The sequence below is a fragment of the Molothrus aeneus genome, chromosome 20, assembly GCF_037042795.1.
Source record: "Molothrus aeneus isolate 106 chromosome 20, BPBGC_Maene_1.0, whole genome shotgun sequence".
NCBI classification, from domain to species: Eukaryota; Metazoa; Chordata; class Aves; order Passeriformes; family Icteridae; genus Molothrus; species Molothrus aeneus.
Genome location: NC_089665.1, coordinates 1,134,390 through 1,157,957, shown reverse-complemented (window position 1 = coordinate 1,157,957; position 23,568 = coordinate 1,134,390). Strand labels below are relative to the sequence as shown.

Here is a 23,568-nt window from a genome sequence, read left to right as displayed (position 1 = left end):
TGTGTGCTGTTGGCTACGTGACCAAAAGGAATTTGTCTCCTGATCCATCTCAGCATCACACAATGGGTGATCCCATCTCCTCTGTGCTCTGGGGTGTGGTGCTGTGAGGGTCCCCAGGATGAGGTAAGAGATGAGAATTTGACTCCATGTTCTCAGAAGGCTGATATATTATATTATATTATATTATATTATATTATATTATATTATATTATATTATATTATATTATATTATATTATATTATATTATATTATATTATATTATATTATATTATATTATATTATATTATATTATATTATATTATAAAACTATACTAAAGAAAGAGAAAGGAGACATCAGAAGACTGAACAAGAATGATCATGAAAGCTCCTGACTGACTCCTCAGAGCCTGACACAGCTGGGCTGGGATTGGTCATTAATTAAAAACAATTCCCATGGAACCAATCAAAGATGCCCCTGTTGGTGAATGATTTCCAGACCACATTCCCAAGCAATCAGATAATTATTGTTTACATTTCTTTTCTGTGGCCTCTCATCTTCCCAGGAGAGGCAATCCTGGGCAAAGAGGATTTTTCAGAAAATACCATGGTGACATAGGGAACATGGAAAACATCCCAGAGCAGGTATTCACCTGGTACCTGTGGGCACTGACTGTCCATGAGTTACTTCACAGTGCTTGGGAAGAGGGAAATTAAGAGTGTTCTTAAATGGTGCACAGTAATCTAACCTGGAGAGGCTTCTGAAGGGATCTTCTCAACTGGGATAATTCACAGGACGGGGAGATGGAGATTAGAACATTGGAATAGATACTGAAGTTTAAAATGTCCCAAAAAGAAAAGTTCCTGCAGTTCCAGGAGCTTGAGCAGGCCCCAGCTGGGTCTGGGTGGGACTGGCAGTGCACCATCCCCGTGCTGTGACAGCTCTGTCCTGCTGACTGTGCCCTCAGGGGCTGCAAAAGGAGGGGACAGCACAGAAAGGGCTTGTCAGGCCCCAAGAACCAAGGCAGGATTGCACACTTTTCCTCCCTGACCTCCACACATCGGTGTCATGCATCTCTTTAGAGGAACTGTAGGATAATTGAGGCTGGCAGGGAGCTCTGGGGTCCCCTTCCAGCCCAAAGCCCAGCCCCAGTGTGGGACCAGCTGTGCCAGCCCCTCCCTGCCCTGTGTGGGACTCTGGGGCAGCTGCAGTGGCAGAGGTGGCTGTGGCTGGGCAGGGAGGCTCTGCTGTCACCTCAGATCTCCTCATGGAGCTGGGACTGAAGGTGCTGAAGGTGCTTCTGTCATGGGTCACCCCAAACTGCAATTCCAAATGTGCTCTGCCTGCCTTGGCTGGGTTTTGCTCAGGGAGGGCCCTGAGGCTGCTCTGCCACAAAACCTGGGGTGTTTTTTGAGCTCTGTGATTCTTTAACTGCAATAAACAATGCAAACACATAAATTCACCATAAGACAAGAAGGGGATGGATTGACCAAGACCTCTTTGCATTTTCATCCACCAACAGAAGGCCCATTAAAGGGGGGGATGTAACACCTGCATCCACCACTGCCAGGAAGAGCCTGAATGAGATGTGAGACTCCAGGTGGCTCTTCAAAATGCAGTTTATTATATCCAAAATGCAGTTTATTGTATACAAAATGCAGTTTATTGTACACAAAATGCAGTTTATTGTATGCAAGGTGTCACAGCAGCCCAGGGTTGTGGGTGACAGAGCTGTGCCCACAGCTGTCAGCTCCAGCTGCAGGCAGGCCTGGAGACCCTTTGGTTTAGGTTACATTGCATTATAGACTTTTCTTTGCTGAGCATCTTCATACAGTAGAACCAATCTATACCTTAACTATTATCTACAGCCTATCATAACTGCTCCTTTACCATATTATGGTCATTACTATCCAATCACATGAGTTAGTGTGGTACAGTTTAAGCTAGAAGTTGTTTTTCAGTTTTCTTGCAGTGGGACACTCTTAGACCTTTTTTCTCCTTGCCACATCAGCATGTTTGTGTTGCCTGTGGTATCTTCTGCTTTTCCTAAGACCTATTTCTGCTTGGTAAAAACATCTTTTTTTGTTTGTGGCCAACATATCCTTTGTTCTAAATCCTAAAACCTCCTTCCAGTTCGACTTAACCTCAGCTTTCTTAGTTGTCAAGCAAGACTGGCTCAGCAATTCTCAATTTGCACATCTGTTGTTCTTCTATATCAAACCTTGCTTCCATCTCTATTCCATTCTCAGGTTCTGCATTCAGAGATCTTTCTGCCAAGCACAGATTTCTGTGACATTTTCCTGTCCAACTTTCACCCTTCCCAACCCCAGCCCTCCCCAGGCCCTTTCTGGGGTCAGCACAAAGCTGCTGCTGCTCTGCTTAGACAGGAGAGCCTGAAACCCTGGGACAGACCTGGCACTTGTGCTGCTGGGCTCAGGGAGGGCAGGAATTAACATCCAAACAAGGCTTAGAACCACATCAGACTGAGTGCTAATGGAATTAATAATAAAAATGGGATTCTGTCACAGACAACTTTTATGAAAAAATCCTTTCTTTAGGATTTTTCCTGTTGAGAAGCTGAGAGGCTTCAAGAACAAAATGTAAACATTGATTATCTGCTGCTGTGAAATGCAACAGGTGCATCTGGGATTGGCCCATGTTGGATGTTTGTAATTAATGGCCAATCACAGCTCAGCTGGCTCGGGCTCTCTGAGTCACAAGCCTTTGTTATCATTCTTTCCTATTCTATTCTTAGCCAGCCTCCTGATGAAACTTTTTCTTCTATTCTTTTAGTATAGTTTTAATATAATATATATCATAAAATAATAAAGCAGCCTTCTGAAACATGGAGTCAGATCCTCATCTGTTCCCTCAAGCTGGGACCCCTGTGAACACGGTCACAGGATTCAGCTCTGGTTTTAATCAGTCTGTGCAGAACAGGAGGGAAAAAATCATTTGGAATCAGACACATTTTTGCTTCCAGCCTTTCCAAATCTGTCTCTGGGCTGCTCCCTGGCTGTGCTGGTGGAAAGGTTCCATTTCTGGCTGCTGTGAGACGTTCAGGGGCTCAGAAATCAGTGGCCACTCACCCAAAGTTCATCTCCACCAAGGAAATGCTGTGGATTTTGTTAAACCAACATCTCACAGTGAGCACAGGCCCTGGCCGCTCACCAGGAACATCTGGAGAGGACACAGAGAGTCCAGATGGCCACCAAGGTCTTGGAGTGTTCCATGGATAGATCAGCTGTTGTGAACCTGAATGCTGCTCCCAAATTTCCCATCAGAACCCCATCTCAGAGGCTGCTCTGTCCTGCTGGGAGATGTTTCAGGAGCTGGCCACACTTGAAGGAGCTGCTGGTGCCAGCAGGATGGGAGGAGCAGAAGTTAGGAGGTCATTATCCCAAGAGAGCCTCTGCTCAGGGCTTTTCCAGGGATTTCCAGGGATTTTAACATCCTTTTTGGGAGCTCTGTGACAGTCACTTCTCAGGGAGTTTGCTGATGACACTTTCAGAGCTACAGAGATTTCTCAGGCTTTAAACTTCCATACTCCAAACTTTCCTGTTCAAAGTGTTCCTTATTTTTAAGGACATGATGGCTCCACTGGAGAGGGGGTTTTAACTCTGCCAGGGAAAACAAACAGAGGGTGCAGAGAGGGGCAGAATCGTGGCAGAGCTCCTTGTAGGAGTGTTGGGGGTAGGATGGACAGAGAGCAGAGATCTCTGCAGCCAGGTCAGGAACTTGGGGTTTATTGCAAAGGGCCTGGGTGCAGGGCCCTGCTGGGAGCTGCCAGGCACAGCTCAGAGCAGGCCTGAGAGAAGAGAGGGGAGAGAGGATGAGAGGATAGAGAGCAAAGTTCCTGTTACAATACAATAAATCTTCTTCTGTGTTGAATATTCTCATTCTCACTAACCAATCTAGTACAAGATACAAATCCTATAGCATTTCCATACAGCCTATAAGAATCATTACATTACCACACTGTGTTACATTTTAAACCCTAAAAACTCCTCTTTGGGCCCCTTCTGCCAAGCTGTAGGCTCTGCTCTGAGCCTTGGGCCTGTCTGCAAGCAGAGGGTGTTGTTCCATCAAAAGGGGATCACCTTCAGTTGGCCACACCATTGTTTTCCAGTTGTTCAGTAACTGAGGGATCTCAAAGCTTGCTTTCATTTCAATCTCGCTTATAGTTTCCATATTCTCAAAATCTTTTGCCAGACAATCATATTTATAAGGCTTTCCTGATTTATTATCCCCAAGACTCCTGCTCTCCAACCATCTGCTTTGGAGCTTGGCTGGACATTTCCATCCTGCAGCTGGGCAGTGGCAGGAACAGCCCAGGGATCTGGGTCTGCCCTGCAGAAATGGGCACATCCTGGTGCCCTCCCTAAGGAGGGGTCCCAAATCCTGCCTGACACCACTGCAGGGACTGGTGGCACTGCAGTGTCCCTGGGGCTTGGCAAGACACAAAAACAGGTTTGGTGCTGGCTCCCTCTGGCTCTGCTGGACACCAGCTCTGGGCATTCCCTCCTGTCTGACCCATGAGCAGCTCAATGGGAGTCACAGGGGCCAGGGCTCTGCCACAGCAAGGACTGGAGCTGCTGGAGGAGCCCAGAGGAGGCTCCAGGATGAGCGGAGGGATGGAGCAGCTCTGCTGGGAGGAAAGGCTGGCACAGCTGGGAATGCTCACCTGGACAGGAGAAGCTTTGGGATGAACTTGTTGCAACCCTCCAGGGTCTGAAGGGGCTACAGGAGAGCTGGAGAGGGACTGGGGACAGGGATGGAGGGACAGGACACAGGGAATTGCTCCCAGTGCCAGAGGGCAGGGATGGATAGGATTTTGGGAATTGGGAATTGTTCCCTGTGAGGATGGGCAGGCCCTGGCACAGGGTGCCCAGAGCAGCTGGGGCTGCCCCTGGATCCCTGGCAGTGCCCAAGGCCAGGCTGGACATTGGGAGCAGCCTGGGACAGTGGGAGGTGTCCCTGCCATGGCAGAGGGGTGGGACAAGCTTAGGAAACATCATAAATGTGGCTTTGAGCACAAACAAGGAGTAAAATACCTCATGTATGTCCCTGCATGCCCCTGTGTGTCCCCATGTGTCCCTGCTCAGCCACATCACCCAGTCTCCACACCCAGACCCTGCCTCTGTCCCCCCCTCTGCATTTTCCTGCTCTAACTCAGGTGCTGCTCTTTGACAAATTCCTTGAGCATTTTTGCAGCAGGATGGGCAGAGTCAGAGCCAATCCATGCAGGAACACCCATGGTGGAGCTTTGCTCCCTCCCAGCACCTCCCCATCAAGAATGGTGGAATATCTGAATTACAGCTCACAGAGCAGTGGGGATGTGCTGGAGTCACAAAGGATGAAGCAGCTCCATGGAGCTGGGTCCTGTCAGCTCAGCAGCTGCTCCATCCCTCAGCTGCCTCTCTCTACATCAATAATTCCATTCCAGAACCACCTCTCATGGTTCCAGTGCTCCCTGGCACCTTCCCCCTGCTCCTGCCACTCCCCACATGGAATCTGTAAGGCTGAAGAACCAGCTGTACATGGTTTCCTCCAAAGGCTCTTTGTGTATGAAAAATAGATCAAAATCCTGGGGAGCTATTTATGCTGGTTTATTTTTACAGTTCTGACAGAAATGGTAATAGGAAAATGAGATCAACATGCTTTTTGTATATTACTGGCAATAAAATAATAAAAAAGAGCAACCTCCAAGCAGATCAGGGTCAGATCCTGCAGGTAATTTCTGTGCTGGGAGTGCACAAAGCCCAGCATGTTCAGCTCCTTCTCAGAGCCTCCAGGTACTGGGGATGCTGGTTTGGAGGCACTTGTCTTTTATGAGTCTGTAATAATCTTTGCATTATGCTATTACAACATAATCAGGTCCTTGTCACGCTGCCAAGGCTGAGCAGATAACATCAGAGCACTGAGGAATTTCAGCTCTAAACTCATTAGGAAGAGCCAGATTTGTTCCACGATAGCTCCAAACATCTCTGGAGCTCTGCGCTCTGCAGGGATGTGCTCCCAGCCAGATGGGGGCTCAGGAGGCAGAGCTGGGCTCCAGCAGAGCCTGGCAGTGCAGCTGGGAGAGTGTGAGGACCCAGGACATTGCTCTGGCTGCCCTGGAGGACTCCAGACCCTGGCAGGGGCTCAGAGACCTTGGCACAGAGTCACAAACACCTCTGCCTTTGATTTTAACCCATGGAAACAATTCCCAACTTTGTGTGAAGAGTTACAAGCCACAAGAGTTTGAGTAGAATGATAGTGAATTTGTCACAGGGTGAAAATGTAGAATTTTGGGGATTTAGAATGGGGGTTCAAGAGGCAAGATGGAGGAATCTGGGTGTGTCCTGTTCTTCTCCTTCTTCTTGTCCTCCATCTTCTGCTGTGATGGTGTCTTGGTTTGGAAAGACAGGAGTCTGCTAAGGAAGGGAGGAGCCTCCCCTGAAATGGAGAATGTAAACCCCCTCCCTCCAAATTGCTATAAATTTTAAATTAAGGGGCTCTCAGGCAAAACTATGGGAGCAGGAAATAACAGTTTTTTACTAAGGGGAGGAAAAAAAAAAAGGATAAAATAAACAATGCAGTACACTAGAACAACACTGACAGAGTCAGAACCCAGCCTGACACCCTGTGGGTCAGGCTGTTGGCACAGTCCCATTGGAATTGTGGCTCAGCCCTCCTGCAGTGTCAGGGGTGGCTCTGCTGGAGCAGGGATCCTGGAGAAAGGTGCTGTCTCTTCCTCTGAAGATCCAGTGGAAGAAGAGGCAGCTGCTGTTCCTCTGGGGAATCCAGTGGAGAAGCTGTGCTGGTGTCTCAAAACCACTGGATTATATCCGGGTAGGAATGCTTGGCTCCTCCCTCTGGGCTCACATCTCCCAATAGGATGCTGTAGTTCTTATCAGCCATGCAGTGACATTCAATGGCTGTTATCAGCAGGCGTCCCCTCCCAAGGGAGGAGTGAATGTGGTCACTCAGAGAGAGAGATAAGGCAAACTGCCCACTTGACAAAGGTAATCTGCCCTACAGATGGGAATAGAAAACATCTTGCATTGCAGTCTGGAACAGATGGTGACACTTCTGGATTGGTTTAGAGTAGAGACAGACTGTCTAACATAGGGGATGGGTATTGGGAAATTATTGTAAATAAAGTACACACAGTTCTTATTATAAAAAGCCAACAGCACCCCAAGGGCAGGGACTGTGCCACAACCCGACCTGCTGGACAGATCTCAGCAGGGCAGAGAAAGAATGGAACAGATCAGAGAAAATAAACAACCTTGAAAAGCAGAGCTGAGGAATCTCAACTTCTTCTGTTGTGGGGCTGGGAAAAAGAGACTTTAATACCTTGGGAGCCATTTCAGCAACACCAAACCCAAGAGGAGAGCTGAGATTTAAAAATACTCTGCTCCTCTTTTTTAAAAAATTGACTTCTGGGAGCACTAAAATGACAAAGCTGCAGTGGCTGTGGGTGCTGTGGCTGCAGAAATTCAGGTATCACTCCTGGTGCTCAGGGCAGTGAAATGCAGCTTTCATGCAGTTTTCCCAGCCAAGGGGATGTGGGCACTTATCATTCCAGAGGATCCTTAAGGAATCCTGACAGGCAGTAAAAGGATGCTGGGCTTTGGGATTGCCATCTTGGAAATGCAGCTTCCCACCAAGCTTCTGATGGATCTTACCAAATTCCTTTTGGTCACACAAGGTCCTGAACTGCGCCTGAAGTCTCAGAACAAAGGTTGGTGACAAGCTGGAGGCTTTTAAAGCTCAGCCTCTACTTTTACTGATCAAAGACTTCCAATAAAGTTCTGCCAGAGCAGCTGAATGGGGAGAGCTGAGTAGCACAGACACTGCCCAGAGTGAGAGATAACCTTTAAGGAGTCCTGACAGGCAATAAAAGGATGCTGGGCTTTGGGATTGCCATCTTTGAAATGCAGCTCCCACCAATCTTCTGATGGATCTTATCAGGTGATGAGGTCAGATCAATCCCTTTTGCAGCCAGCACTGATGCCTGGTTAGAGCAGGTTGGGCTGCATTTGTTGGAGAAGCACAGCAGAGATTTTTCCTTGGAAAAGCCTGCAGGGTGAGCAAAGTCCCTGCAGTGGGTGGGAATGCTCCTCCTGGAGAATCCCTGTTCTGCATGGATGGGAATCCTGCTTCATTCTGACCTCTCAATGTGTCAGATATTCAACTGTTCATGTTGCCTGAGGATGAACAGTGGTTATTACCCATTTCTGCTGCAGTTAGGGGTTGTGGAGTGCCTCTGATTCCACTCTCCTTTGGCATTTTTAGTTGCCATTGCAAAAGGAATTAATTTAGGAAAGGTTGGACATTGGGACACTGGACAATTTGGACATTTCTGTTCTTGGTCTGGCACAAGACAGACAGGAACCTGTCCAAAGCATATCATCCATGAGGATAAAACAGGGGAAAAGGAGGGCCAAAGAAGAAAAATAATTAAGTTTTTAAAATGTGTTCTAACCCTGTCCTCCAAGTTCCATTCTCTGCTGGAATGGATGTGGGCTGGGATGGGCAGTCCATTTGAAACTCTTATTTTAGGGAGATGGCCCATGGATACTGGGCCTGATCTGGCTGCTTCTGATCCTCCCTGAAAAATTTTCTGTGGTCTCAGGACAGAGGAAAGAAATCTACAGGTGCAGCAGTGAAATTCCTTCTCCTGTTCCAAGTACAGGACATGGAGTCTCCTTGAGTTCTCCCTGCGGGTGTCCAGGAGAATTCCCCAGTTGTTCAGGGTGGAGCTGGGCAGGGATTTCCAGCAGGATGCTCGGGTGGGTCCATCCAGGGCTGCTGCCTCTGCCAGGGATGTGCCACAGGGTTTGGTTCCTGGGCTTGGAAATGTTTCTGCATCCCCCGGCTCTGGGTGAGGGGCTGGGTGTGACCTTGCTGAGCCTCAGAGGTGGCAGAGACCAACCCCACACCCCCAGGCATGATGTGATCTGTGAAAATCCACATTTTCCTCTTCCTAAAGTGCTCATCCACTGCAGAGATCAAGAGTTCCAGGGATCCCAAAGGCTCCAGAGTTCCCAAAGGCAGCTGATCTCCCTCCCCTTGTTCCCCTCTGTGTGTGATTTCCCAGCTCCCCTTCAAGTGACCCCACTGCTGAAGCTCTGCTGGGGTGGTCACAGGAGCCAGTGGCACTCCCAGAGCCCGGGATTTGGGGTGATTTAGGATCCAACACCCATCTCTGTGTAAATATATCCATGAAAAATGCCAAAAGCAGCCAGCCTGCTGGGCGTGAGGGTTATGGAATGGGATTGTCACCCACCAGCTGGTGATGGGAGGTGTTTGTGGGGGTCCCCAGGATGAGGTGAGAGATGAGGAATCTGACTCCATGTTCTCAGAAGGCTGATATATTATTATATTATATTATATTATATTATATTATATTATATTATATTATATTATATTATATTAATTATAATTGTTCCACGACAGCTCCAAACCTCTCTGGAGTTCTGTGCTCTGCAGGGATGTGCTCTCAGCCAGATGGGGGCTCAAGAGGCATAAATATACTAAATACTAAATAAACTACATATACTATATATACTGTATATACTAAATAAACTCAGATACTAAAACTATACTAAAGAAAGAGAAGGATACCGACAGAAGGCTTAACAAGAATGATCATGAAAAATTCTGACTCCTCAGAGCCTTGACACAGCTGGCTGTGATTGGTCATTAAGTAAAAACAATTCACATGAAACCAATCAACATGCACTTGTTGGTAAACAATGTCCAAAGCACATTTCAGAGCAGCAAACACAGGAGAAGCAAATCAGATAATTATTGTTTTCATTCTTCTCTGAGGCTTCTCAGCCACCCAGGAGAAGAAATCCTGGGCAAAGGGACTTTTCAGAAAATATGACAGTGACATGCTGGGAGGTGTTTTTCTTCCAAAGCTGGGGTTGGGACAGGGGTGTCCCACTGCTGCATTCCTTGTGCCAGGGAAACAAAGGGAGCACAGAGGTTTGGGGAGCAGCTTCTCCATCCCATTCCCCAAGGAGCTTGGCTTGGGGCCCTCCTCCCCTGGTGTCCTGTGGGGATGTGGGATGGGCATGGCCCAGGTGGGAACAGGAGGGATGGGAATGTGGGAATGTGCATGTTGTTTGTTCTCACCAAAGCAATAATTTGGAGAGATAAAGTCTCTCAGAACTTCACAGGAGAAATTATTCTTTCTTTGCCTTTTCTGCTGTTTCTGGGTTTGATTGTTCAGCCCTTTGTGCTGGTACATTCTGAATTATTCCAGGTGCCCTGTAATTGTGTTTTCCCCCTAACTTTGGAAGTTACTTTTCAAAGGAGAGAGAGGAGCAAAGATAAGGCAAAGCTGCTAAAAGGGAAATCTATGGCTAATTAAGGCAGGGGGTTGCTAATCACCTTAGAAATGAAGTTATTAGCTGAAAAGCCTGGAGTGGGTGGAATGAAAGTTAGGGAAGAGTTTTCCCCCATTTCCTTCTGTCACAATGCATTGAGAGATTCAAAGTTTCCCTTGCAGACATGTCCTGACACCATTAGATGCTGTCTCTTTGCATTAACTGCAGAGCTCAAGCTGGTCCAGGGTGGATTTCAGTCTGAATAGTTAAAATTTGGCCAAGCTCTGAGCACATAAAGGCAGGGGCTTCATGGGAGCTGCCAGTGCTCCTCATGGGTGTCACACCATGCTCTAGCCAGGACACCATGGCCAGCACCCAGGGTGGTCACTGTCCCCTCTGTTCTCTGGCCTCCCCACCCTCACAGCCAGGAATTCCTGCCCAATATCCCGTCCATGCCTTCCCTCTGTGGTTTTTATGCCATTCCCCATGTCCTGTCCCTCCATCCCTTGTCCCCAGTCCCTCTTCAGCTCTCCTGGAGCCTCATCAGGCCCTGGGAGGAGCTTTAAGGTCTCTGCAGAGCCTTCTCCTCTGCAGGTGGGCACCCCCAGCTCTGCCAGAGCACTGGAAATGCAATTTTCCCTTTGCAGCTGGGGCCTGGCAGCTGGCACAGGAGCTGCTGGAGCTGCTGGGAGCCCCCTGGGCATCCATCTCTGCTGAGCCCTGTCCAGCTGGGCTGGCCCTGGCAGGCTCTGAGCTCCCACCTGTGTCACAAACTCTGTCTCACACCCACAGCAGCCCTGTCTGTGCTGCCAGAGGGTGACTGGGACCAAAGCTGGCTCATCCCAGCCCTGGAGCTCAGCCTGCCTCAAGGACACCTCGTGGGAACCAAAGCTTGCCTCCCACAGGGAAACAGGGATTTGGAGAAGGCCTCTGAGTCCAACCATTCCCCAGCACTGCCACGGCCACCACTGAGCCTGTCCCCAAGTGCCACCTCCACCTGGGTTTGGAGCATTTTCAAGAGCACTGACTTCAGATATGGTGATTCCACCACTGCCCTGGGCAGCCTGTTCTGACAACCCTTTCAGGGAAGGAATTTTCCCAATGTCCACCCTCAGCCTCCCCTGGCACAAGCTGAAGCCCTTCCTTCTTGTCCTGTCAAAAGTCAGCTGGGAGAAGAGACCAACCCCCACCTGCCTCAAAACTTGTCTGGGTTTGAACAGCCAGGTGTCTGCTAAGGAAGGCAGGAGCCTCCCTTGAAATGAAAAATGTAAACCCCCTCCCTCTGAATTGTTATAAATTTGGAATTAAGGAGCCCTCAGGCAAATATGTGGGAGTAGGAATAGCAGTTCTTTATTAGGAAAATTAAAAATACAAATACAATAGTACAAACAAAAAACACACCACTGCCAGGGTCAGAGCAGTCCCTGTCCCCTGTGTGTCAGGGGGTGGCACAGCCCCATCCCATGGGGGCTCAGCCCTCCTGCAGTGCCAGCTGTGGCTCTGCTGGAGCAGGGATCCTGCACAAGGGGGGAGTTTTCCTCTGCAGCTCCAGGGCTGCTGCAGATGGGCCTGGGCTCCCTCTGGCCATGCAGGGCAGCAGAAGCTGCTCCTCTGGCAATGCACTGGGCAAAGGCTGCTGTGCTGTGCCAGGCTCACATTGGATCCAGGTAGGAATGCTTGGCTCCTGCCCTGGGCGCAGCATCTCCCCATGGGATGCTGGAATTGGATCAGCCCTGCAGGGACACTCGGTGGCCATGGACAGCAGAGATCTCCTGCAGGGAGGATTGGCTGGGGGAGAGATCAAGAAAACTGCCCCAAGAACAGCAGAGAACTGCCCCAGCTCTGACACATGGGGACAGAACACACAGCCCCAGCCACATCTTGTAACCAAAGACAAAACTCCTTTCAGGTAGAAAACAAGAAGGTCCCCCTGAGGCTCCTTCTCTCATGTGCCAGAGCTCCTGGGAAGCAGATTTAGCAATGCAGTGTCAGCTGTGCTTGGACATTTCCCTCCCCATGATAAATCACTACTTTCCATGCTGAATCCTTAGCACTGTCACATTTTCCTTGGAAAAGAATTACAAGTGTATTCCCCAGCAGCTTTCTGCAAAACACATCAAAGATCTCTGGGTGATGGATTTGTTTTCTGTTTGTTTCTCTGGGATTCCTTCACTAGAGTGTGGTGTTACCTGGTTATTTATAAATCCCAGCATTTCCCATGGTTTCCTCCTGTGTGTGGATTGATGGAGATGTTTTTGACTCTCCCTCATTTTCTGAGGGGACTGGGTCTATTTTTAGTTCTGTATCACTTCATGAATGAGTGGCAATTTAATTGTTGTGTGGGAATGGGAATGCCAGACAACAGGGAAAACTGGAGCCTTGCTCATCATATTGAACCAGCTGAGTTACTGTGCCCTGAGCCTCTGAGCATGGCTTTGTGTGAGAGGGACTGGGGACAAGGGATGGAGGCACAGGGCACAGGGAATCGCTCCCACTGCCAGAGGGCAGGGATGGATGGGATATTGGGAATCAGGAATTGTTCCCTGGCAGGGTGGGCAGGCCCTGGCACAGGGTGCCCAGAGCAGCTGGGGCTGCCCCTGCATCCCTGGCAGTGCCCATGGCCAGGCTGGACAGGGCTGGGAGCAGCCTGGGACGGTGGGAGGTGTCCCTGCCATGGCAGGGGTGGCACTGGATGGGCTTTGAGCTTCCTTCCAACCCAATCCATTCTGGGATTCTGGGACTCCATGAAAAGTCTGTGAAAAACACGTTCACTCTCCTGTGGAAAGGTAAAAAGTTTAATAAAGGACAATGGGAGACAAGGACCATAGAGCAAAGGTTATTATGGCCAGGTGCATCTTGGCACTCAGCCAAGACCACACAGTTATCTTCATGGATACCCCTTAAATACCTTTTAATTGCATCACCTCATTGCACATTCACAGACCTTATGCATAGTAAACCTTTCCCCAAACTGGTTTCCATATTCCAAGAACTGTTTAGCCTGGCTCCTCCTCAGTTCCACCTTTTTACAGAGTGCACATTCCTTGGTTGTGGTTTTAGTCCTTTTTTGTCATCACCTTCAGCTTTGGCCTCAGCCCACGCTGCCTTTGGACAGTGAGTGCTGCTGGTGGGCAGATCTGTCCAGGTGTCCTCATCCTGTGTTCCTCACCCTGTGTTCATGGGCTGTTATCCCATCCCAGCAGGCATTTTAACACAAGCACACTGATATCAGCTATTGCACTACCATGTCTAAGCTTAATTAACAACAGAAATAAAAACTGTATCTTCATAACAAGTTACTTTAACATCACACATAGAGAATCCATTTTCACATTTGCAAAAAGCCAATGTTATAATGTGTATCCATAACAAATCCAGTGGCATTCCTTAGCAGGAAGGTGCTCTGTGTGTTAAAGGGCTTTGCTGGGATCAGTGGCTGCTCAGCTGGGACACAAATGTCCCCAAGGACCCTCCTGCCCCAGGCTGGGTGCCACGGGGTGAAGTCAGGGCTGGCCCATCGGGGCAGTGCCTGCCCTCCTGCTGGGGGCTTGGGATGCACTGGGCCCTTCTGGCTGTGTCCTGTGGCAGCAGGAGAAGGAATTCTGTGCCCTTGAGCTGTGGTAAGGGATGAGGCCTCGCTCTGAGCTCGTGGGGCAGGCACAGCTCCAGAGCCATGGGGGATTCACTCGGGCTGAGCTCCCTCTCTTCACCTGCATTTGGGGGCAGAAATTTCCTGTGGGGCCACGTGGGAACAAACAGCTCCTGATCCTGGGACAGATTCCAGCGTGACTTGGCCATTCCTATGTCGGGGTCTCTGGCTGGTCAGAGTGACCCTGAGAAAGGTTAGAAAGTCTCTTTTCCCAGCCTGGGGCTTGAAGAAGGAGTCAGAGCTCTTAATTTCTCAGTCTCAAGGTTGTTCATTGTTTCTTATCTATAAAATTCTTTCTCCTGCCCTGCCAAGGTCCATCCAGCAGGACAGTTCCAGGCACTCTGCCTGCCCCAGGGCAGGGTTATGTCTTTATACTAAAAACCACGTGTACAATATTTACCATAACTTCCCAATACCCATCACCTGTGTTAGACAGTGAGCTTCTACTCTAAACCAATCCAACAGTGCCACCATCACAGCAGAAGATGGAAGCCAAGAAGAAGAAGGAGAAAGTCTGGACACACCCAGATCCCTCCATCTTGCCTCCTGAACCCCCATACCAAAAACCCCAAAATCTACTTTTCCACCCGTGTTAACTTCACTATTATTCTACCTAAACTGTTGTGGCTTGCTGATCTTCATCTAAGGTTGGTAACTTGCTCCATGGGTCATAATCAAACCCACAGGTGTTCTGGGCTCTGTGCCAGGGTCTCTGAGCCCCCTGGCAGGGTCTGGGCTGCTCAGGACAGCCAGAGGGATGTTCTGGCTTCCCACATTCCTGGGTCACAGCTCTCTTTGCTTCTGTTGTTCCCAGCAGAAATATTTATAAATACTTTATAAAAACAAGAGTTTTAAAAATTTATAGTGACAGTTCAGGCTCTGTTTAGGAGGTAGATGCATGGTCTTTCCTTGGATAATTCCTGAATTAAGTTTGTATTGATCTCTCTGGACCAGACTGTGGATGTGCCCTTTGCTCAGTGCCCAGCTCTCTGCCTCACCCAGGTTATCCCAATGTGGGAATTTCCAGGTGGATTGTACAGATTTTCCTGAAATGTGAGGAAGCTGACATGAATTATTTAACTGAAGCTCAGAAGGGTAACAGTGCAATGGTGTGAATCAGGGTGGGCTGCTAGAAAATCACATTAATTATTATTTTAGTAGTTTCAAAAGAATTATTCTGATTTTAAATCAGGACAAAATCTAACAAATCCCAAAAAGTACAAAACCAAGAGATGCTGGGGATCACTCTGGACTGGAAGATTTATTCAGTGTAGTGGTTGAGCCCAGAAGCCTTGGGAGCACCTAAGGGCAGAGCTCCTTCCTCTGTTTCACCAAGATGTTGAGAAATTAAAGAACTGAGCAGGCAAGAAACACAGGCAGTTTCTGCCTTAGGAATATTCCTTTAAAAATATATCTGTTTTTCTGTGGGGTTGCCTGGTTCAGCTCTGATTTGCTTTGCCTGTGGCAAACCTTGAGTGGACCTTGTTGAGTTGGCTGGGGTGGGAGAAGGGGAGGCACAGGGAGGCACAGGCAGGTCCCTGTCTGAGAGACCAGCTCTGAACCCTCTCTGGGGCATGAAATTGTCTTTAAAGTGTTCTGAGAGGTCAAATGACAGAGCAGGGGTAAAATGGGATCTTTTCTGCATGTTTATGCAGAAGCTGATACAACAGGCTCGGTGTGAAAAACAGGAATTTGTTTTTTTAAAATTTTAAAAGTTTAATGATAATAAGATGGTTAGAAAAATAGCAATAATAATAATAATTTGGACAATTTGGATTAGGACAATATGAGACAATAAGAACAAAGAGTTATGGACAGTCCAGGTACCTTTTTCTGGGCAAAATAAGCCCGAAAAAGGACCCACATTAACCCTTAAAAGCAATAGCCTGTTGCATATTCATACACCTCATCCATGATGCAGAAATTCCATTCAAACACAGGATTCTGGCTGGGCACTGTCAGCTTCTTCCTCTGAGTCCTGAGGTGTCTTTAGGGCTGAGCAGGCAGGAAGAAGTTCATTTTTTCTGATAAGGGAGGAATAAATTCTCTTTCTCTGAAAGATTCAGGTGTCCTGTGGTTGCTATCTCAGTGTGAGTCCTTTCTTTATAAAAACATCTTACATAGCATAGTTTCTATTTTAACATTATGTTATAACCTAAAACTATATTTAACACACTACTTAAGAGAATTAATACAGCACAACTTTCTAACATAACACATACAATATCCATTTTAATATTTGCAAAAAGCCAATCATAAAATACGCATTTTTCACACTCAGGTTTTTTGTTGTGCAGCAATCCAGGAGGGAGCAGCCTGAGGAGCAGAGGTATCCCAAGGGAAGGTGTCCCCTGGCTGTGCCAACCCTCTCTGTGATCTAAGGGTCTCCTCCAGCCAGGTCTCATAAGCTTTTGGAGATTTATATCACACCCAAAATAGCTCAGCTACCTTAGAAGGCGTAAAATCAGCAGGATGGCTTCTGTGGTAGTGTTGGAAACAGAAAAGTTTTAATAAAAGGCAAAAAACCAAAACTTTACAGAGAAAACTCGAGCCAGGTGCAAGAGGTTCTTGCTCCTGGTAAAACACCTCACAAAAGGGATTAGTTTAATGTTCTCTTCTTTTTCTAGTAAATTCCTTAGGGCTTTTTGGCTTCTGTCCAAATAAATGACACTTCATAGGACCTGGGGGACTTCACCTCAAACTTAAATTTGAGGTGTCTTTTTACCTAATTGAGGAGAGAAACTTCTAGGCTTTTTTCCTTTTTAAGGAGACAAAGGATAGTTTGGTCACTCCACCAACAAGGAGCACATTCCTACATCTCTGCTGTGCCCTGGGCATGTGCCCACCCTGGAGGGGCCAAAGCCACCCCTGGCAGGTGACACCGGGCACTGCTCCAGGCTGGGGACTCCTGGAAGGGGGAATCCAGCAGGCTCCATGAGAATTAGGGCCCACAGGTGGGAGGAGAGGTGGTGAGCCTGGAAGGGATCCCAGAAACGCTGGGTGTGACCGTGTTCACAGGGGTTCTTGGATGAGGGAAGAGATGAGGACCTGACTCCATGTTTCAGAAGGGTTATTTATTATTTTATGGTATATATTATATTAAAATTATACTAAAAGAATAGAAGAAAAGGTTTCATCAGAAGGCTGGCTAAGAATAGAATAGGAAAGAATGATAACAAAGGTTTGTGGCTCGGACAGAGAGCCCAAGCCAGCTGGACTGTGATTGGCCATTAATTACAAACAACCACATGAGCCCAATCCCAGATGCACCTGTTGCATTCCACAGCAGCAGATAACCATTGGGTACATTTTGTTCCTGAGGCCTCTCAGCTTCTCAGGAGGAAAAATCCTAAGGAAAGGATTTTTCATAAAAGATGTCTGTGACAGCTGGGTGTTCCAATAATTGTGCAGAATGACATTACAGAGCAGCCTGCTTGGAATGTGGCTTTGGAGGGACTGCCCAGGGCCTGCAGTCCTGTCTGGAAGGTAAATAACTTATTGCTGGTGACAAACAGGCAGGTATGGCAAGTCTTCCTGTAAATCCCCTGTGTGGGAGATCAAAAGAGGATCTTACAGGATTTTATTAACTTGTAACCTGTGATTTAAGGGAATTTGAAGCAGCACGTGAAAGAACAATAATGAACAACCATTTTCAAGTGGGAGAAATCTGTCCCTGCCATATGTTTCACTGACTCATCCCTTCTGCAGGAGGGGATCTGGAATTGTTTGAGCTATTCCAGTCACTGATGCTTTTTATTTGGGGGGAAATGCAGCACTGGATCCTTCACCAGGTGAGCAGAGACCTGATCCCTCTAAAGCTTTGGGCACAGGTTAATCCAAGGGTGGTTTGGTTTGGAAGGGACATAAAGATCCTGCAGCTGCAACTCCACAAATGCCCCTGTGTGTGTCAGTGCTGGGCAGAGGCCACACCTGGCTGTGGGCTGTGCTGCCAGGATGAGACAGGGGATAACATGGAGAGCTCAGAACTCCTTTCTCTCCCTGCCCTGGTGTCCTAGGGTGACGTTGTGATGCTTGTATCCCCATTTGTGTGTTCTGTTCCGTGCCTTCAAGACTGGCTCTGAGGAGTGAAGTTTTGTTTTGTTTTTGTGAAAAATGCCAATCACTTCTTTTTAAAATTTTAAAAGTTTGATAGTAATAAAATGGTTATAAAAATAGTAATATAATTAGAGCAATAATAATTTGAACAATTGAGATTAGGACAATAGGAGACAATAGAAACCAAGAGTTACAGACAGTCTGGATACCTTTTTCTGGGCAAAATAAGCCTGAAATAGGACCCACGTTAACAGAGGATTAACCCTTAAAAGCACCAGCCTGTTGCATATTCATACACCTCATCCATGATGCAGAAATTCCATTCAAACACAGGATTCTGGCTGGGCAGTGTCAGCTTCTTCCTCTGAGTCCTGACTGCATCTTCAGTGCTGAGCAAGGCAGGACAAAGTTCATTTTTTCTGATAAGGGAGCAATGAATTCTCTTTCTCTGAAAGATTCAGGTGTCCTGTGGCTGCTATCTGGTGTGAGTACCTCATTCATTTCTTAAAAAAATATCCCACATACATAGTTTCTATTTTAACTACAAAAGTTACCTTTTAACTACAAAACTACAAACCCTAACCCTAACCATGCTACTAAAATGTTAATACAGCACTACTAACCCTAACCCTAACCCTTACCATGCTACTAAAATGTTAATACAGCGCTACTAACCAATACAACATAATACTTACAGTAAATATCTGTGTGGGGCCATATCATATGCACTTTTCACAGTTTTGTTCTCAGCCTGCTCCCCCACGGCTGGCGGGACACACAGGGCAGTACATGGGTGCTGCTTTTGCTTTTTGCTTTGCTCTTGCTCCTGCTTTGCTCCTGCTTTGCTCTTGCTCTTGCTCCTGCTCATTAGTTAGTTTAGCTGAGCAGTCCAAATTTTCTCTGGACTGTTTCTCCTTTCCCTTTTTTGGAACCACTCGGACCTGCTCCGCACTGGGACCTGGGAACACCGAGAGTTTGCACCTTGTGGCTGCAGCAGCTGCCCCAGCACAGGAGGGACTGAGAACAGAGCGAGCACCCCCAGAGAGACTTTCTGAATTTGTCATCTTTGTCAGAGCGGTGACAGAGTGTTGTTTATAGAATCTATGCTGGCCACAGTGACTCTGAGATACATACAAGCTTCTTTTTCCCAGCCTGGCCTTCAAAGAAGGAGTCAGGATTCTTTTGTTCTTGTTCTCTACGTTGTTTATAATTTTTTATCTATAACATTCTTTCTCTGACCCACCTCAGGTCTGTCTGGAAGGCTGGGTTGTGGCACAGTGGCTGTCCTTGGGATGGTGTTATCTTTTTATACTAAAAACTATGTGTACATTATTTACCATAACTTCCCAATACCTATCACCTATGTTAGACAGTGAGCTTCTACTCTAAACCAATCTAAAAGTGCCACCATCACAGCAGAAGATAGAGGCCAAGAAGCAGGAGAAAGACTGGATGTCACCTCGGTTTTTTAAGATTTTCTAAGCTTTCTGATGTTGACATTCTTGTAGTGAACTTTCTCACACACTTTCTGTAAATAACTCATTGTTTTGCATTCCTTTATGGAAGAAGAGAAAGTTGATAAACTGTTGGTTTGACCAGTGTCGTTGGAGAGGTGGCACTGTCACCCTCCAATCCACTGTCACTTTTAGAAAACTGTAAATGCTAGAGTCAGAACATAAACTTCTTTTTTCCTTCACCTTGAAGACAGTGGTGTGTGCTTGTGTTTTTTCATGTCCTATAGTGACAACTGGACACGCCCAGATTCCTCCATCTTGCCTCCTGAACCCCTATTCTAAAAACTCTGAAGATCTCTTTTTCACACTGTGATAAACTATTATTCTACTTAAACTGTCTTGACTAGTAATTCTTCATATAAAGGTTGGTAATTGTTTTCCATGGGTCAGGGTCAAAGGCACAGGGGTCTCAGGCTCTGTGCCAAGGTTTCTGAGCTCCCTGGCAGGGTCTCGAGTCCTCCAGGGCAGCCAGAGGAATGTCCTGGGTTCTGACATGGTGTCATCTGGTATTGTTCATTTTGTGTGATGGGGGTGCTGTGCCTGTTAAACATTAAGAGGTTCTTTCCCTTTCTCTCCGAGGAATCCTTCCTGGGGGAGGGGCTGTGTGGGTTTGCTTTCTGCAGGGGCTCCCTTTTGGAGGCTTTCTCCCAAATTTGCCCTAAAGCAGGACAGCTGTGTGCTGCCCGTTCTGAGGGCTGTGGTGGCTGTGTTGCAGGTGTGGCTGTGTGGGGGCAGCATGGAGGTGCTGCCCTGCTCCAGGGTGGCGCACATCGAGCGCAAGAAGAAGCCCTACAACAACAACATCGGCTTCTACACCAAGCGCAACGCGCTGCGCGTGGCCGAGGTCTGGATGGACGACTACAAGTGGCACGTCTACATCGCCTGGAACCTGCCCCTGGAGGTACAGCCTGCCCTCGAGGGCCCCTGCTGCTTAAAACCTGAATTTGGAGCGGTTCCTGTCCCTAAGCTCAACCCTGTCCCCCAGGTGTCAGCCCCAGCAGAGCTCCCACAATCCTACTTCACAATCATCCTAGTTTATTCCCCCTTGCGGCCACCCTAGAGAATAAACTACTCAAACTCTAATGAACTCTAATAGTTTATAAAAACATTGGTCTTGTAAGCCAAAGATTGAAGACTAAACCCCTTCTTAGAGTTACCCCACCGTCCTATCTCAGGAAGAAAGGATTCAAACCCTCATCTCCAACGCCCAAAGCTGGCATTTTTCACTAAACTACTTCCTGACCCTTCCACTAAACAGCCCCAAAGAGCAGCTTTGAGGGAGGCTCCACCAGCTGCAGGCTGGGCAGGGATTCCTGCTGTTCCCACAGCCTTTCTAGTGTGGTTCTAAGAATTAAACCTGGACTGTGGTGTTCATCACCCCTCTGAGTGTTTACCCAGCGTGAGGGGATGTCCTGACACTGCTCTGCAGGTGGAGCCTGTCTGCAGACAGATTATTGATGGCAGTCAGCACTGTGAGCGTGACCGTGTTCACAGGGGTCCCAGGATGAGGGAAGAGACGAGGATCTGACTCCATGTTTCACAAGGCTGATTTATTATTTTATTATATATATTATATTAAAACTATACTAAAAGAATAGAAGAAAGGATTTCATCAGAAGGCTGGCTAAGAATAGAAAAAGAAGGAATGAATAACAAAGGTTTGTGGCTCAGGCAGAGAGTCCAAGCCAGCTGACTGTGATTGGCCATTAATTAGAAACAACCACATGAGCCCAATCCCAGATGCACCTGTTGCATTCCACAGCAGCAGATAACCATTGGTTACATTTTGTTCCTGAGGCCTCTCAGCTTCTCAGGAGGAAAAATCCTAAGGAAAGGATTTTCCTAAAAGATGTCTGTGACACTGTGAGTGCCTCAGGTTTATTCCCGTGTCACTCCCAGCCCAGCTCAGGTTCCCAGCCCATGGACACTGATCCCTCCCAGAGCTCCCTGGGAGCTGTTTGTTTTCCCAGTGCTGGAAAGTTTAAAGATAAAGGATTGGAGGTTGGTGGCTCACAGAAGGAATTCCCTTCCTCTTAAACCTTCTCCTTAAAGAGCTTTGATTTCTGCCCAGAAATGATCAGGTTTTCTTGGATCTGACATGTTAATTTTGGTGTAAATCCTGGCACCTCACAGCTTGGTGAATCTTTGGGAAACCATGAGGTGCCACCAGGTGAGCATGTCCAGGGACACATCCTGCACAGAGATCATTCCCTGCACTTCTGGGAAAGCTCCACAGGCTCCAGGAGGGATTTCTGCAGGTCCAAGGCTGCTGCTGGGGCTCTGGCCTCCCTGCAGGCTGTGTCTGATCTTGGACGCCAAGAGCATCTCCTGGTTCCTGGCTCCAAACCCTGTCTGGAGCAGCCCTGGCAGGATCAATGCCCATTCCTGCACTGGCACTGCCAGGGAGGAGCAGGGATGTGGGCATGGGGAGGCAGGGATGCCCCTGGGTCATGGGTGGGATGAGCAGGTGAACGAGCACTGGGGGCTTCCCAGTTTCCCTGGGAGGCCAGACTGGTGCCACAAGTGTCCAGCCACCCCTTGGTGCTAAAAATGAACATAAAATATTCCTCAAAGAGCTGCTGAGCCCTGGAGCTGCTGAGGGAGCACCCCCAGCTGGTGTCTGCTGCAGGTCTCTGGGAAAACAGGGAAGCACAAAACCCTGAGCTGCTGCTGCAGCTTGCTGAGCAAAGGGGCTGCTGGGCATTTGGGGCACAGCAACCACAGCTTTGGGCTAAATTCCATGGGGAACAGCCTGGGAAGGGCCCAGGAGCGGCAGGTTTGTGGGCCTGGGGGAATACAGGAAAAAGGGGAAAGGAAAAAGGGGAAAGGAAAGGAAAAAGGGGAAAGGAAAGGAAAAAGGGGAAAGGGGAAAGGAAAGGGAAAAGGGGAAAGGAAAGGGAAAGGTGCTTTCCCAGGGAGCTGCAGGAGGGCTCTGGCTCTGACAGGCACCACTCCAGGGGCTGGGAGAGGGGGAGCTGCCTCCAGGACTGAGGGAATTTGGGGATCTTAAAAAGAGGCTTCAAGATCCAAATGCTCATAGGCACGGATAAGAAATCCTGATCCTTGGGTTGATTCCTTTTTAGAGGTGAGGCATCATCCTCCTGCTCAGGAACAGATTGGGAGCATTGCAGAAATGATTCAAATGCATCCTGTGGAGCTTGGAAAAGGCAGCATCACATGGATCAGCACTAGGGGTGGGAACAGGCCTGGGTGACCCAAAATCAACTTGAGATTTTTATGTAGGTATTCCCAATAGGTCTGGGCTCCCCAAAATCCATTTGAGTTTTTTACACCGGTCTTTTCCCAATCAAATCAAGATTTAATTTGAGGAAAGCCTTGTTGGGTGGGGGAGGTTTTAGGGCTGTGCACTGGATTATTTTGGGATACCAAGGCACAGCCCTGCCCTGCTCATCCCAGGTGCTGCCTGGCTGCTCTGAGCCCCATCTCCCCCACCCAGATCTCAGCCTGTCCTGCCTCCCTCCACTGAATCATCTTTATTTTTACCTCTCAGCTACCAGGGGCACACTGAAACTGGCGCTGTTTCTAAAGCAGAGTGAATAATTCATTAGGAGATCATTACAAGCATTGTAATGGAAAATTGCTTTCCCAGTTGTGTTTAATGATCTCTGGGAAAGACGAGAGCAGGAGCTGGAGCAGAGTGGGAGCCCAGGCAGTGCAGGAAGAAGGGGCTGCTGTGCCTCCTTTGGCTTCCCTGCTGCATTAGCCCCAGATGCCAGGGTGGAACAAGGGGGGAGCCCTCCAGCCCTGCTCCAGCTCCTGCTGGGTTATTCCCCAGGGCCAGCTGTGTCTGCAGAGCACTGGGGCTCTCCAGGGAGACCATTCCACCCTGGAATTGCCCGAACTGCCAAGAGCTTTTGCTGGGCTTCAGCCTCAGCTTTTCTTCTCGTGCAATTTTTATCCTTTATTCTCAGCTGTCTGCCTCTGCTATATTTGAATCTTGAACCTTTCTCTCTTTCCTTCATTCTTTTCCCATTTATTTTACACCTTTTACCCCTCCCTTCCTCTGGGCTGTGTCTCAGTGGGGTC

General features: G+C 48.0%; 1 protein-coding gene across 1 annotated transcript in view; it reads left to right on the top strand.

Annotated features, from left to right (window-relative positions):
• The window catches only part of GALNT17 (polypeptide N-acetylgalactosaminyltransferase 17), a 252,120-nt gene that overhangs the window by 213,177 nt on the left and 15,375 nt on the right, over nt 1-23,568 (top strand). Inside the window, exon 7 of the mRNA XM_066563263.1 lies at nt 20,237-20,422. Within this exon, the coding sequence (XP_066419360.1) occupies nt 20,237-20,422 (186 nt within the window). The remainder of the gene's footprint in view (nt 1-20,236; nt 20,423-23,568) is intronic.